Source organism: Nerophis lumbriciformis, linkage group LG29 (assembly GCF_033978685.3).
Source record: "Nerophis lumbriciformis linkage group LG29, RoL_Nlum_v2.1, whole genome shotgun sequence".
NCBI classification, from domain to species: Eukaryota; Metazoa; Chordata; class Actinopteri; order Syngnathiformes; family Syngnathidae; genus Nerophis; species Nerophis lumbriciformis.
In genome coordinates, this window is record NC_084576.2 from 14,627,491 (window position 1) to 14,644,942 (window position 17,452).

General features: G+C 41.0%; 1 protein-coding gene across 2 annotated transcripts in view; it reads right to left on the reverse strand.

Annotated features, from left to right (window-relative positions):
- The window catches only part of iqsec3b (IQ motif and Sec7 domain ArfGEF 3b), a 157,923-nt gene that overhangs the window by 91,684 nt on the left and 48,787 nt on the right, over positions 1-17,452 (reverse strand). For both annotated transcript variants that reach the window (XM_061925013.2, XM_061925014.2), the window contains exon 4: positions 15,825-16,232. In XM_061925013.2, coding sequence (XP_061780997.2) covers positions 15,825-16,232 — 408 coding nt within the window. The remainder of the gene's footprint in view (positions 1-15,824; positions 16,233-17,452) is intronic.

Genomic DNA, 17,452 nt, shown 5'->3' on the forward strand with positions numbered 1-17,452 from the left:
GCGGATGGTGTTCTGCTGACCTCGACTGCGGATGTTGTGGATCGGTGGAGGGAATACTTCGAAGACCTCCTCAATCCCACCAACACGTCTTCCTATGAGGAAGCAGTGCCTGGGGAATCTGTGGTGGGCTCTCCTATTTCTGGGGCTGAGGTTGCTGAGGTAGTTAAAAAGCTCCTCGGTGGCAAGGCCCCGGGGGTGGATGAGATCCGCCCGGAGTTCCTTAAGGCTCTGGATGCTGTGGGGCTGTCTTGGTTGACAAGACTCTGCAGCATCGCGTGGACATCGGGGGCGGTACCTCTGGATTGGCAGACCGGGGTGGTGGTTCCTCTCTTTAAGAAGGGGAACGGGAGGGTGTGTTCTAACTATAGTGGGATCACACTCCTCAGCCTTCCCGGTAAGGTCTATTCAGGTGTACTGGAGAGGAGGCTACGCCGGATAGTCGGACCTCGGATTCAGGAGGAACAGTGTGGTTTTCGTCCTGGTCGTGGAACTGTGGACCAGCTCTATACTCTCGGCAGGGTCCTTGAGGGTGCATGGGAGTTTGCCCAACCAGTCTACATGTGCTTTGTGGACTTGGAGAGGCATTCGACCGTGTCCCTCGGGAGGTCCTATGGGGAGTGCTCAGAGAGTATGGGGTATCGGACTGTCTGATTGTGGCTGTACGCTCCCTGTACGATCAGTGTCAGAGCTTGGTCCGCATTGCCGGCAGTAGGTCGGACACGTTTCCAGTGAGGGTTGGACTCCGCCAAGGCTGCCCTTTGTCACCGATTCTGTTCATAACTTTTATGGACAGAATTTCTAGGCGCAGTCAAGGCGTTGAGGGGATCCGGTTTGGTGGCTGCAGGATTAGGTCTCTGCTTTTTGCGGATGATGTGGTCCTGATGGCTTCATCTGGCCAGGATCTTCAGCTCTCACTGGATCGGTTCGCAGCTGAGTGTGAAGCGACTGGGATGAGAATCAGCACCTCCAAGTCCGAGTCCATGGTTCTCGCCCGGAAAAGGGTGGAGTGCCATCTCCGGGTTGGGGAGGAGACCCTGCCCCAAGTGGAGGAGTTCAAGTACCTAGGAGTCTTGTTCACGAGTGGGGGAAGAGTGGATCGTGAGTGCGGCATCTTCAGTAATGCGGACGCTGTATCGATCCGTTGTGGTGAAGAAGGAGCTGAGCCGGAAGGCAAAGCTCTCAATTTACCGGTCGATCTACGTTCCCATCCTCACCTATGGTCATGAGCTTTGGGTTATGACCGAAAGGACAAGATCACGGGTACAAGCGACCGAAATGAGTTTCCTCCGCCGGGTGGCGGGGCTCTCCCTTAGAGATAGGGTGAGAAGCTCTGTCATCCGGGGGGAGCTCAAAGTAAAGCCGCTGCTCCTCCACATCGAGAGGAGCCAGATGAGGTGGTTCGGGCATCTGGTCAGGATGCCACCCGAACGCCTCCCTAGGGAGGTGTTTAGGGCACGTCCAACCGGTAGGAGGCCACAGGGAAGACCCAGGACATGTTGGGAAGACTATGTCTCCCGGCTGGCCTGGGAACGCCTCGGGATCCCCCAGGAAGAGCTGGACGAAGTGGCTGGGGAGAGGAAAGTCTGGGCTTCCCTGCTTAGGCTGCTGCCCCCGCAACCCGACCTCGGATAAGCGGAAGAAGATGGATGGATGGATGGACTTGGTTTATATTATTGTATATACTAGGTCATGCGGCTCTTCAGCGCCGACCTAGTGGCTCTCTGGAGCTTTTTCAGAAATGTATGAAAAATGGAAAAAGATGAGGGGAAAAAATATATTTCTTTGTTTTAATATGGTTTCTGTAGGAGGACAAACATGACACAAACCTCCCTAATTGTTATAAAGCACACTGTTTATATTAAACATGCTTCACTGATTCGAGTATTTGGCGAGCACTGTTTTGTCCTACTAATTTTGGCGGTCCTTGAACTCACCGTAGTTTGTTTACATGTATAACTTTCTCCGACTTTCTAGGACGTGTTTTATGCCACTTCTTTTTCTGTCTCATTTTGTCCACCAGACTTTTTACGTTGTGCATGAATGCACAAAGGTGAGTTTTGTTGATGTTATTGACTTGTGTGGAGTGCTAATCAGACATATTTGGTCACTGCATGACTGCAAGCTAATCGATGCTAACATGCTATTTAGGCTAGCTATATGTACATATTGCATCATTATGCCTCATTTGTAGGTATATTTGAGGTCATTTAGTTTCCTATAAGTCATCTTAATTTAATTTATATCTAATATGGCTTTTAATTTTTTGCGGCTCCAGACAGATTTGTTTTTGTATTTTTGGTCCAATATGGCTCCTTCAACATTTTGGGTTGCCGACCCCTGTACTAGGTCATAAAATCAGTGTCAGTTGAGTCTGTCCATAGGTAGCCTGTAGGGATTTTTAATGTCCAGCAGATGTCAGTATTTAGTGACACAGTATTGACACAGTATCAATACAGTTTTGCAATGTGTCAAAACGCTTCATGACGCCTCATCAACCCATCACTAATTCGCATAAACTTACAGGTTTAGACCTTCAAAGTTTTCAAAGTCGAAAAGAAAGCTTAAAGCCTGCAGTACGTCCTGTTTGTTTGACATCTGCTCTCAACTGTTCTCTACTGCTCTCTGAAACACACCCACACTAAGCTGGCTACGGCAAGACAGGAGGGTCAAATTAGAACACAAACTGCAAAACTGATTTCCACCACTAGGTGTCTTAGAAAATAACACTGTGGAGCATAACAAGGCCTAAGTATTCATTAAAAGCCAGGCAGAGTATATTTAATATTTTTGGCCACTGTAACATCACACACAGTTTGAACAGTAACACTGTGTTTCAATACGGGAAAATAAGACACTATGCTTTCATCAAGTGTTTCTTTGGCGTACCACGACAGGGAGCCCGCATACCACAAGCTGTACACGTACCACAGTTTGAGAATCACTGGTAAAAATGAACTTGGAACTGTGTAAACACATTGGCAGATTCTTGCATTGACATTTTAACATTGCTAGCAAACATAAGAACACTGGGGTCCAAACTTGTGATTTGCATGACTGAGGCGTTCCTCAGGGGACTACTCTGAGTCCTCTCCTTTTTGGCAATTACAATTTATTAAGACATGCACCTGGGGATAGATTGATTGGCAACACTAAATTGGCCCTAGTGTGTGAGTGTGAATGTTGTCTGTCTATCTGTGTTGGCCCTGTGATGAGGTGGCGACCAATGTTCCCTCTAATTTGTAATGTTTGTGAGCAAACGCACAAACTCCCTGAGCATTCAGTGGAGCACATGTGAGCAACATCAGACGTGCACACTGTGGCCACACCAGCGTCACACCTGTCCCAAACCTGACATTATAACAATTTAAATGTTTTATTAAAATAATTTTCTGATATAAATGATTTTGCCCTCTTACAATGACAATAACAAAAAAACATGTTTTTCATGACCTATGTGCTAGTATTGTATGTCTGGCTGCGGGTCCTGCCTTTAAAAGAAATGTTACCCCTTTCAGAGATTACATTTTGTTCCTGTAACTTTCTGTTTGTAAAATACATATTTTTATTAGCATTTATGAAATCTAGTGACAATATTTCATGAATAATATCCTTAGATTAACATTCTTAATAAATAGCAGTAAAATAAGCACACATCTGATTGAGGAGTCAGAGTGTTACAACCTGGCATTTACATATTGTGTGGCGTTGGGGTTGTCCGACTTTTTGTGTGGCCATAAACCATACTTGCCAACCCTCCCGAATTTTCCGGGAGACTCCCGAAATCCAGTGCCTCTCCCGAAAACCTCCCGGGACAAATATTCTCCCGAAAATCTCCCAATTTTCAGCCAGAGCTGGAGGCCACGTCCCCTCCAGCTCCATGCGAACCTGAGTGAGGACAGCCTTTTTTCACGACGGGAGGACAACTGGGTGACAAGAAATAAATCATCCAGACTAGAGATAAATTGTATTATTATGTCTATCTTACCTACAAATAAATATATTTATTAATTAAAAAAAAAAAAAAACTAAATACATTTTTACTATATTTTGCTAAAAACATCAAAATTAATTGTATTTTTATTATATTTTTTCTGACTCCTTATTACATCCAGCCATTAGAATTATACATTAAAATAAACATATTTGAAATAATTAATTTTAAATTATCATAATAATTCATTTAATATGACCATATTTAATTATTAAAATAATTGCGTGTTTATCAACAACTTTAGCATTTTATTCATTACATTTTGAAGCTCTCAGAAGCCAAGTTATGTTATATTCCTTCATATTTATTTATGCAAGTTTGAAGTATCAATTATCTAAACACAGTTTTGTTTGCATATTTTCAGGATATATATATATATATATATATATATATATATATATATATATATATATATATATATATATATATATATATATATATATATATATATGTGTGTGTGTATGAAATACTTGACTTGGTGAATTCTAGCTGTCAATATACTCCTCCCCTCTTAACCACGCCCTCAACCACGCCCTGCCCCACCCCCGACCACGCCCCCACCGCCCACCTCCCGAAATTGGAGGTCTCAAGGTTGGCAAGTAAGCCATAAACGCAGCACTGGCTAAGTGCCATGAGTGCGTGTGTTGGTGCAGGTGAGACAGAGCGAGCGGCTTCTGTTGAAATGACGGATGACAAAGTTGGTTTAAGCCTGGTTTGTATGGCAGAAAATTACCAGTTTTTATAGATAAAAGTTTTTTTTACTCATGTTTTTGGTGTGGTTACAAACAGTTTTGCTTAATAAAGCGATTGATGGAATTCCTGTCCGTAAAGTGTCTCGACAGACGATCATTGAACTGTGTTGACAAAGATTGTTTTATTCATTGGGGCCACTCTTGTTGTCACCTGTCACTCACAGAGTTGCATTGCAAAATCATACAGAATAAATTGTAATGTGTTTATTTTGTTTAAAGTTCAGATGGGATTTTTGATTTTCTGCGCGGCATTAATTTGCTGTGCGCAGAGGACGCGTGAGCGGTGCGCAATTGCGCAGGCGCGCACCTTAGAGGGAACGTTGGTGGCGACTTGTCCAGGGTGTACCCCGCCTTCCGCCCGAATGCAGCTGAGATAGGCTCCAGCGCCCCCCGCGACCCCAACAGGGACAAGCGGTAGAAAATGGATAGATGGATGCAATTTATTTTGTCATGTGATTTATGTATAACTAAGGTGTTGTTGTAGCTTGTTTACTTCAGATGCAGTCAGTACTCATTTGTTCACCTCCTTTAGTTGGACTTGTGGTGTTCCTCAAGGTTCCATTTTAGGTCCCCTCTTTTTCATCATTTGAGCTATTCAACTGATGGCCCGTGGTAAAGCAATATTTTACACCTTTAAGCAAAATAGAATGCCTAAGATTTGGCCTTTGTTTACTTCATAAGCTTTCCCTGTTTCGCTATGTGCACTCTCACACACCATACTTGCCAACCCTCCCGAATTTTCCGGGAGACTCCCGAAATTCAGCGCCTCTCCCGAAAACCTCCCGGGACAAATATTCTCCCGAAAATCTCCCGATTTTCAGCCGGAGCTGGAAGCCACGCCCCCTCCAGCTCCATGCGGACCTGAGTGAGGACAGCCCTTTTTCATGACGGGAGGACAACAGGGTGACAAGAACTAAATCATCCAGACTAGAGATAAATTGTATTATTATGTTTATCTTACCTAAAAATAGATATATTTATTCATTTAAAAAAAAAAAAAACTAAATACATTTTTACTATATTTTGCTAAAAATATCAAAATTAATTGTATTTTTATTTGTATTTTTTCGTGACTCCTTATTACATCCAGCCATAGAATTACACATTAAAATAAACATATTTGAAATAATTGATTTTAAATTATCATAATAATTCATTTAAAATGACCATATTTAATTATTAAAATAATTGCTTGTTTATCAACAACTTTAGCATTTTATTCATTACATTTTTAAACTCTCAGAAGCTAAGTTATGTTATATTCCTTAATATTTATTTATGCAAGTTTGAAGTATCAATTATCTAAACACAGTTTTGTTTGCATATTTTCAGGATGTAGATATCTATATATATATATATATATATATATATATATGTATGAAATACTTGACTTGGTGAATTCTAGCTGTCAATATATTCCTCCCCTCTTAACCACGCCCCCAACCACACCCCGCCCCACCCCCGACCACGCCCCCACCCCCCACCTCCCGAAATTGGAGGTCTCAAGGTTGGCAAGTAAGCCATAAACGCAGCACTGGCTAAGTGCCATGAGTGCGTGTGTTGGTGCAGGTGAGACAGAGCGAGCGGCTTCTGTTGAAACGACGGATGACAAAGTTGGTTTAAGCCTGGTTTGTATGGCAGAAAATTACCAGTTTTTATAGATAAAAGTTTTTTTTACTCATGTTTTTGGTGTGGTTATAAACAGTTTTGCTCAATAAAGCGATTGATGGAATTCCTGTCCGTAAAGTGTCTCGACAGACGATCATTGAACTGTGTTGACAAAGATTGTTTTATTCATTAGGGCCACTCTTGTTGTCACCTGTCACTCACAGAGTTGCATTGCAAAATCATACAGAATAAATTGTAATGTGTTTATTTTGTTTAAAGTTCAGATGGGATTTTTGATTTTCTGCGCGGCATTAATTTGCTGTGCGCAGAGGACGCGTGAGCGGTGCGCAATTGCGCAGGCGCGCACCTTAGAGGGAACGTTGGTGGCGACTTGTCCAGGGTGTACGCCGCCTTCCGCCCGAATGCAGCTGAGATAGGCTCCAGTACCCCCCGCGACCCCGACAGGGACAAGCGGTAGAAAATGGATAGATGGATGCAATTTATTTTGTCATGTGATTTATGTAACTAAGGTGTTGTTGTAGCTTGTTTACTTCAGATGCAGTCAGTACTCATTTGTTCACCTCCTTTAGTTGGACTTGTGGTGTTCCTCAAGGTTCCATTTTAGGTCCCCTCTTTTTCATCATTTGAGCTATTCAACTGATGGCCCGTGGTAAAGCAATATTTTACACCTTTAAGCAAAATAGAATGCCTAAGATTTGGCTTTTGTTTACTTCATAAGCTTTCCCTGTTTCGCTATGTGCACTCTCACACACCATACTTGCCAACCCTCCCGAATTTTCCGGGAGACTCCCGAAATTCAGCGCCTCTCCCGAAAACCTCCCGGGACAAATATTCTCCCGAAAATCTCCTGATTTTCAGCCGGAGCTGGAAGCCACGCCCCCTCCAGCTCCATGCGGACCTGAGTGAGGACAGCCTTTTTTCATGACGGGAGGACAACAGGGTGACAAGAACTAAATCATCCAGACTAGAGATAAATTGTATTATTATGTTTATCTTACCTAAAAATAGATATATTTATTAATTTAAAAAAAAAAAAACGAAATACATTTTTACTATATTTTGCTAAAAATATCAAAATTAATTGTATTTTTATTTGTATTTTTTCGTGACTCCTTATTACATCCAGCCATAGAATTACACATTAAAATAAACATATTTGCAATAATTGATTTTAAATTATCATAATAATGCATTTAAAATGACCATATTTAATTATTAAAATAATTGCTTGTTTATCAACAACTTTAGCATTTTATTCATTACATTTGTAAACTCTCAGAAGCTAAGTTATGTTATATTCCTTAATATTTATTTATGCAAGTTTGAAGTATCAATTATCTAAACACAGTTTTGTTTGCATATTTTCAGGATGTAGATATATATATATATATATATATATATATATATATATATATATATATATATATATATATATGTATGAAATACTTGACTTGGTGAATTCTAGCTGTCAATATATTCCTCCCCTCTTAACCACGCCCCCAACCACACCCGACCACGCCCCCCCCCACCCCCCCCACCCCCCCCCCCCCCCCCCCCTCCCGAAATTGGAGGTCTCAAGGTTGGCAAGTAAGCCATAAACGCAGCACTGGCTAAGTGCCATGAGTGCGTGTGTTGGTGCAGGTGAGACAGAGCGAGCGGCTTCTGTTGAAACGACGGATGACAAAGTTGGTTTAAGCCTGGTTTGTATGGCAGAAAATTACCAGTTTTTATAGATAAAAGTTTTTTTTACTCATGTTTTTGGTGTGGTTACCAACAGTTTTGCTCAATAAAGCGATTGATGGAATTCCTGTCCGTAAAGTGTCTCGACAGACGATCATTGAACTGTGTTGACAAAGATTGTTTTATTCATTGGGGCCACTCTTGTTGTCACCTGTCACTCACAGAGTTGCATTGCAAAATCATACAGAATAAATTGTAATGTGTTTATTTTGTTTAAAGTTCAGATGGGATTTTTGATTTTCTGCGCGGCATTAATTTGCTGTGCGCAGAGGACGCGTGAGCGGTGCGCAATTGCGCAGGCGCGCACCTTAGAGGGAACGTTGGTGGCGACTTGTCCAGGGTGTACCCCGCCTTCCGCCCGAATGCAGCTGAGATAGGCTCCAGTACTCCCCGCGACCCCGACAGGGACAAGCGGTAGAAAATGGATAGATGGATGCAATTTATTTTGTCATGTGATTTATGTAACTAAGGTGTTGTTGTAGCTTGTTTACTTCAGATGCAGTCAGTACTCATTTGTTCACCTCCTTTAGTTGGACTTGTGGTGTTCCTCAAGGTTGCATTTTAGGTCCCCTCTTTTTCATAATTTGAGCTATTAAACTGATGGCCCGTGGTAAAGCAATATTTTACACCTTTAAGCAGAACAGAATGCCTTAGATTTGGCCTTTGTTTACTTCATAAGCTTTCCCTGTTTCGCTATGTGCACTCTCACACACATATATTATTTTCCATCCATCCATCCATTTTCTACCGCTTGTCTCTTTTGGGGTGGCGGGGGGTGCTGGAACCTATCTCAGCTGCATTCGGGCGGAAGGCGGTGTACACCCTGGACAAGTCGCCACCTCATCACAGGGCCAACACAGATAGACAGACAACATTCATACTCACATTTAGTGTTGCCAATCAACCTATCCCCAGGTGCATGTTTTTTTTGGAGGTGGGAGGAAGCCGGAGTACCCGGAGGGAACCCACGCAGTCACGGGGAGAACATGCAAACTCCACACAGAAAGATCCCGAGCCCGAGATTGAACTCAGGACTACTCAGGACCTACGTATTGTGAGGCACATTCACTAACCCCTGTATCACCGTGCTGCCCTATATTATTTTCCTAAGTTTAATAGTGTCTGGAAGTACCAGCTTGGAGACAGAGTGAAAAAGGAGAATGTGTGTACTCGGCACACGTGTCAAGTTAACTTTCAGTTTCGATAACTGTCAAGGCGGTTGGACAAATCATGAGAGACGGGCAACCATTTTACTTCCGACTTTCCAGCGCTGGTATTACTACTGTTGTACCTACTTTTTGTAGAATAAATTGTTGTTCAATTCCCACCGCTCATTATTTTAGACAGCCTTACAACTAAACAAGGACTCTCTCCTCCTAATAGGGTGGGCGGGGGTCCTAATATCTACAAGTTAATTTCCAAAACCTTTTTTTGCAGCAAAAACACTAGAGTGGCCTCCCAAACACTTGAGTTGAATATCCCTCCTTAAGGGTAACAATGTTTAGGATGACGCCCTTAAAGGTTATCTTGCAGTCTTAGACGGTACATGAGGGTGCATTGTAACTAAAATGGCCTTGTAATTCTAAATATTCTCTCGCTAATGACCTGTCCTTTTGTAAGACCATGAATAGTGACAGCTACCGAGCAATTAGCACTTCTACCGAAAATGCTTCTCAGGCCTTTTTTGCGATGAATGTCACATTGGAAGGCAAATCAGTGCAAAGGGAGGTGAAAGAAAGATAACTTTTGCCATGTTTCTCAGCGAAAAATGAGAAAGGCACAGGCCACATTGTTACATACATGAAGGTTCCCAAAGAATTGCAGAAACGTTCCTTGTTCGGTTTACGGTGAAACATCTAAAATTGTAAAATGTAACATGTAATGCAGGGGTGTCCAGACTGTGGCCCGCCGATGTCTTCAATATGGCCCTCGAAATGGCATAAGCAACCTTGCCCGCAATTTAAAAAGGCTGCCTTTGATACAGCCGTTTTGTCATCATTAAGTGGACAAAATAAGTACTTCTAGTCAGTGACCTTTAATTATGCTCTAAATTGAACTGTGTGCAGCATTTACTTATATGACCCAATGTAAACAACCTTCCCTTGTCGTGCGGCAAAAAAAGAAAATTAACCAACACAAAACGTCAACACACATGGTCTCACAAACCAGAACCTGCTCACTGAACATTATGGATGTTATGAACACCCATTTAAATCCATTAGAAAGCATGATGGGAGAAATGCAAAACACTATCTCCACACTTATCCATGTTTGGTGCAATTGAGCTGTTTGATATTTCTGCTTGATTACAAAAGTTTAAGGAGGTCGTCACGGACGTACGTAAACAAGGGAGGAGTCAAACTTTCACATACTCTTAATATCCAATTGTATTAATTATTATCATTATATATACCGTATTTTTCGGACTATAAGTCGCAGTTTTTTTCATAGTTTGGCCGGTTTCCACTGCGACTTTTATATGTTTTTTTCCTTCTTTATTATGCATTTTTGGCAGATGCGACTTATACTCCGATGCGACTCATACTCCGAAAAATACGGTATAGTTCCTTCAGATTTTGGCCCTCGACCAAATATTTTTAGCCCAATGCGGCCCCCATGTCAAAAAGTTTGGACACCCTTGATGTAATGTATACAGAGCGGTACATTGGTTGTTGTACGCCCCACTAATCCTAATTTTTCGTTGATTGCCTCGGTTATCAAACAGCGCGGCCCTGTATCATTCCATAAAAAGTCTCTACGTCTGCGAAAAAAAGCCACCAAAGAGGCCACATAAAGGGGCCACACAAAGGGGCCACACAAAGTTGCGAGTGCCAGCACTTGGATAAAAAAGTTAAAAAACACTATTGAGTTTGAGAAAGAACTAGTCGCAAAGTATGAAAGTGGCGTCCAAGTGGCTCTGCCCTGCCCTCCTCCTCCTCCATTTTCACCAAAAATAAAAGTAAAAGTGATATAAAATATTAATTTATATATTTCATGCCTCAGTTAAATGTGTTTTCTGTGTGTAAAACTATATATACAGTATTCTCTATAAAATACATTTTGTGTTGATATTTTTGGTTGTCTAAAACTGTATAGTTGGATTTGCATTAATTCTTGTGGGAAAAATGTATTTGTTTTTGTCAGGACTTTCGGAACAAATTATACTGACGAAAACCAAGGTACCATTGTGTAATAATGTAAAGTAAATGCTTTTTTATGAACCGCAAAAGCGATGTTTCAACGTGTTGACACGTGTTTAATGATGACAACCACTGCATAATAAAACAAACATAAAATAATACTATACAGTACTCCATTATATAGATAATATGTAAAAATGAACCAATTGTTGGCAAGCTTTTCTGGTCATTTTCATGCTCGTCACTCGCCAGCATCTAAGCAATTGGCTAAAAATAATGAATTAGTAATACAGACCCCTATTTATATATAATATGTAAATATTAGGAATGTTCCGATTAGTGTTTCATGGTGCCTTATGGTGCATAAGTGAGATCAGCCGATACCAATTTATTTATAGTGAGCTTTATTGACAGTTTAACAATATCAAACAATATTAAATGTCTAATATGCTCAGCCTTGTCCTGCAGCGATAATGATGCTTAAGATAGTAGGAAATACCATTTATTTGCCGTAACTGAGGTGATTTTTTATAGCTTAGGGGAGCGGCTCCACTCTGTCTTTTGAGACACACAATTAGCTGCTAGGGGGACTAAAAATAAATACAGTGTCAGCCTGAGGGGATCGACATTTGTGATCAGCAATAAAATGCATTGATATGAAATATATCTAAATATAAATATATATAAAAATTATAAAATATGCAAAAATCTAGCCAAAGAAGAAGCATATCACACATGTGCAATTTATTCATTTGAGCACAGGTGTCAAACTAAGGGCCCGGGGCCCAGATCGAGCCCGCCACGTCATTTTATGTGGTCTGCCAAAGCCTGGAAATAGTGTGCGTCAATAAAACACTTAATCCTTCTTACTAAATGTATTTTGTTTGGTTAATTTTGACAGAAAAGTGCATGTACTACATGCAGTTAAATATATTTTAAACTTTAATACTATGTTATCATGCAAAAATGATTTTATCATCAAATGTTCCAAAAAGGGCCACAGAACTCTCTAGTGGTTAGGATGTAGGCCACACAGTAAGGCAATCTGGGTTCAAATATCAACTCCTGTGTGGAGTTTGCATGTCCTCCCTGTGAGTACGTGTGTGGGTTTTCTCCGGGTACTCCAGATCCCCCACAGATTCCAAAATATATGCATGTTAGGTTTATTGGAACCTCTAAATTGTCAATCGGTATGAATGTGAGTGTGAATAGTTGTTTGTCCATATGTGCACTGGGATTGACTGGCGACCAGTCTAGTGATTCTCAAACTGTGGTATGCGTTGCACTTGTGAAAAGAATCACTTGATTAAATTACAGTTTTTTATTTTCCTATATTCAAACACAGTGGTACTGATCAAACTGTGTGTAATGTTACAGTGGCCAAAATATTAAATATACTTTTTGAATAAAACCGCTGCCGTTTTTTTAATGAATACTTTGGCCTACTACGCTACAATATTTTAATATTGGTCATCATGGTGATACATGCATGGCTAGGGCGTACTCCGCCTCTTGCCTCAAATTAGCTGGGATAGGCTCCAACTTACCCACAACCCTAATGAGGAAAAGCTGCATAAAAATATGTATTAATGTTCCAAACATTTTTTTAATGTTAAAAATAAATGTAACTATTTATCTATTTGTCACCTTGACTTATGTTTTCAAAGCAAGTTACTCAATTTGTACGTGAAAAAATATAACAATGAAATGCATAGGCTACTGCAGGGGTCCCCAAACTTTTTGACTCGGGGGCCGCATTGGGTTAAAAAAATTTGGCCGGGGGCTGGGCTGTGTATATATATATATATATATATATATATATATATATATATATATATATATATATATATATATATATATATATATATATATATACATTGTCTTTATATTCCAGCGAGTTAATCCGTTTTGTCATTTAACATCAATTAACATTGATGTTCATCAACATTTAACATTGTCACGTTATCGATGGGAAAATACATTTTTAGACAATATGATTTGCCTGAGCGGCTAGGAGACGCTGAGAGTAACAAGCGGTAGAAAATGGATTAGAAAGGAAAGATAAAAAAATAAATAATAATAATAATAACAAATAATTTAAAAAAATAAATAAATACACTTTTTTTTTTACTTGGGACTTCCTGTGTGCCGGATTTTGGATGCTGGGGGGCCGGATCCGGCCCGCGGGCCGTAGTTTGGGGACCCCTGGGCTACTGTGTAATATTATCATGAGTCGATTTTATTTTTATTTTTTTTCATACTTATATCCATTATGATGGGGATCTTACAACAACTCACAATTCGATTGCGATTCCTTGGTTGACGATTCCATTCAAAATCGATTATCGAATTCAAAAATTATTCCCGCGAATATTTTTTTTTGGGATTCTAAATTATAATAAATCATTTTCAAAAAAGGTTATAGATTACAAAAGTTACTTTTGGCTGCTGAAGTTACACGCTCAGTGTATATCAGTAAATATTTAATGTATAATTTTTTCTTAATTGCTTCCAGAAAATAATGAATCGGTTCATCCATCCATTCATCTTCTTCCGCTTATCCGAAGTCAGGTCGCGGGGGCAGCAGACTAAGCAGAGAAGCCCAGATTTCCCTTTTCCCAGCTACTTCGTCCAGCTCTTCCCGGGCGATCCCGAAGCGTTCCCAGGCCAGCTGGTAGACAAAGTCTCTCCACCGAGGGAGGCGCCCGCGGGGCCTTCTGACCAGATGCCCGAACTACCTCATCTAACTCCTCTCGATTTAAAATTGAAATAAGTAAAAATCCCAAATTAGATGTGGGAATCTTTTATTTTAGCACTGCTAATATTCATCTATATCAGGGGTGCCCATTACGTCAATCGTGAGGGTGTGTCAGTCGACCGCCAGCCAGGCATTAAAAAAATAGACCTAAAAATTAGCGATCATAAATCTTCAGTATGACGTCACTTTCGACACTTGATTGACATTCGCGGCATCCAAGGATCTTGTGAAATGATGCTGGCTGCTACCAGATCATTATTAGGAAAAAATGACCGAGAGGAGGGCAAGAAACACTTTTTATTCCAACAGACTCTGGCGCCGTAACTACTGTCAAAACTCTAAAGACCGATTGCACAGTTCCTGTCTTCACAATAAAAGCCCTGCTTCATCCTGCCTGCGCTAACAAAATAAGAGTCTCAGAAAACTAGCGTGCACAAGCTAGCAAGCTACGTAGTTTGCCGCCAATGTATAAAAACGAGTATGGAAGCTGGACAAATAAGAAGCCCAAAACAAACCACTTACATGTGGTATTGGACAGAAAGGAGGACTTTTTTTCTCCTCCATTTAAAAATGTGGACGTTATCAGCACTACTGTCTGATTCCAATCCATACAAGTCATCAAAATCAGGTAATACACCAACTTATATTCTTGTCCTCATGAAACAAAGTGTGTTAAACATGCTTGTATCATAACTTGTTAAAAAAATCGTCTCTTTCATAAATAAATAAATATAAATTATACACATGAATGAGGTAGATCTCCTCGACTTGGTCAATTGAGATGACCCCTGGGCACCCCTGAACTAAGACGGTATGCCTAATGATATATTTGTTATAGTTTTATTTAGAGATGTCCGATAATGGCTTTTTTGCCGATATCCGATATTCCGATATTGTCCAACTCTTAATTACCGATACCAATATCAACCGATACCGATATATACAGTCGTGAAATTAACACATTATTATGCCTAATTTTGTTGTGATGCCCCGCTGGATGCATTAAAAAATGTAACAAGGTTTTCCAAAATAAATCAACTCAAGTTATGGAAAAAAAATGCTAACATGGCACTGCCGTATTTATTAATGAAATCAAAAAGTGCATTTTTTTTTTTAACATGCCTCAAAACAGCAGCTTGGAATTTGGGACATGCTCTCCCTGAGAGAGCATGAGGAGGTTGAGGTGGGCGGGGTTGGGGGGGCGGGGTTTTTGTAGGGGGGGTAGCGTAGCGGGGGGTGTATATTGTAGCGTCCCGGAAGAGTTAGTGCTGCAAGGGGTTCTGGGTATTTGTTGAGTTGTGTTTATGTTGTGTTACGGTGCGGATGTTCTCCCAAAATGTGTTTGTCATTGTTGTTTGGTGTGGGTTCACAGTGTGGCGCATATTTGTAACAGTGTTAAAGTTGTTTATACGGCCACCCTCAATGTGACCTGTATGGCTGTTGACCAAGTATGTTTGCATTCACTTGTGTGTGTGTATAGTCGTAGATATTATGTGACTGGGCCGGCACGCAAAGGCCTTTAAGGTTTATTGACACTCTGTACTTCTCCCTACGTCCGTGTACACAGCGGTGTTTTAAAAAGTCATAAATTTTACTTTTTGAAACCGATACCGATAATTTTGAAACCGATACAGATCATTTCCGATATCACATTTTAAAGCATTTATCGGACATTCTTAGTTTTATTTCCGTACTACAAATATTCCCCGTGAGAATATGTTAGAAACAGCACTAAAAGTACGACGAGATGCAGTTTTTTACACCAACAAACACAACAATAAACAAAAAATAGATGCTTTGGAAGTTCATCTTACTTGTTCAGAGAAGCAGTCTTCCAGCTGTGAAAGTGAGGGTCCGGGACTTTGAGCGGGTGCTGGTCCTGAGCTTGGAGCAGAAGCTGCTGCTGCTGCTGCCGCGGATGCAGGAGAAGGAGGCAGGGATGTGGAGCGACACGGTGGCGGCGGCGGCGTTTTGGAGCGTAGCGGTATCTGTCCCCCTCCCGGATGAAGAGAGTAACTGTGTCTCTGGGCGGTATTCCGGTTTCGCCCTGAAGGGCTAGGGTGCCGCAGGGAGATCCGGCGGGGCAACTTGCTCTCCGAGAGGGAGTTGCGGATCTTTTGGAAGTTTTTGCTGAGCTGGTACTGCCGGAAAGCTGTCTGGATGCGACGGGCGGCTCGTCTGGCGATGAGGTGGCCTCCGTACTTCTGCTCCAGCTCTTCTATCTGGAATGAGGAGAGAGTTGGGAAACAGAGCGATGACTATAAACTTCTCACAACATTGTTGCAGTCATGCAAGACCACGCGCACCTGCACACAAAGTGAAACGCTCTTTGCTACAAGACCCCTCCAGCCGCCAGAAGCCGTTATTAGCTGTTACCATAGCAACCCAGCATCTTTTATGCTCCTGTCGCTATGGATGTAGAACCACTGCTGTTCTCATTGAGAGACAGAAATAGATCTGAGTGTTTTTAGTGTTTTTTTTGTTGGGTTTTTTCTCTGTGTGTGTGTGTGTGTGTGTGTGTGTGTGTGTGTGTGTGTGTGTGTGTGTGTGTGTGTGTCACACGGAACGCAATGTAACGCTGGCAGCTCCTCATGCTAAAGAAGATGAGTAGCGATCGTTACCGCCTGTCCCGCCGCTGCCATGGGTCAAAAACAAATAGACAAAAACTCGGGCTGTCAAAATTAACTTGTTAATGCAAATTATTTTATCATAATTAATCATTTGCGTAAGCATTTAAATGCGATTAGCACAGGGGTTCTTAACTTTTTTGACCTTGGCTACAGGGGGGCCCTGGGGTCCACTCAAATATTAACACTAAATTAGTAATTTTACTCTTAATTTTATTCATATTCAATAATTATATCTAATCTACTTACAGTTTACAACCTTGTCAAATGACGGCGTGGCTTGGTTGGTAGAGCGGTCATGCCAGCAACCTGAGGGTTCTGGTTCAATCCCCATCTTGCTCCTGATGGGGCCCCGCCATCAGCGTGTGAAAGGGGGTAATGTGGAACTAGTTTTGAGTACCTTCAAGGTAGAAAAGCGCTATACAAGTATAACCCATTTACCGTTTGAAACCATTTGGTAATCACAAAGATTATTATCAAGGCTTCGGTTTGCAATTACACTGCAACAAAAAGGAACTTCTAAATGTAAATTTTATTTGTTCAGAGAAGCATTTTGCAATGCAGTTTGCTGAAAATGATTGAAAGCGCCACTCGACTATGTGGTCAAAGTTGGAATTGCCACAAAACACATTTTAAGATATTCAACACTCATAATATACAGTGAAACCCTTCAATTCGTCACGTTTCATGTGTCTGCTAAACCGGGACGAATGGGGCCATTTGAATCCCCTTCCTACTGTACAATTAGTGCCAAAATGTATTAATTCTAACTAAATTAATAATAAATAATGATAATGTTTCTTAAATAAACTGTC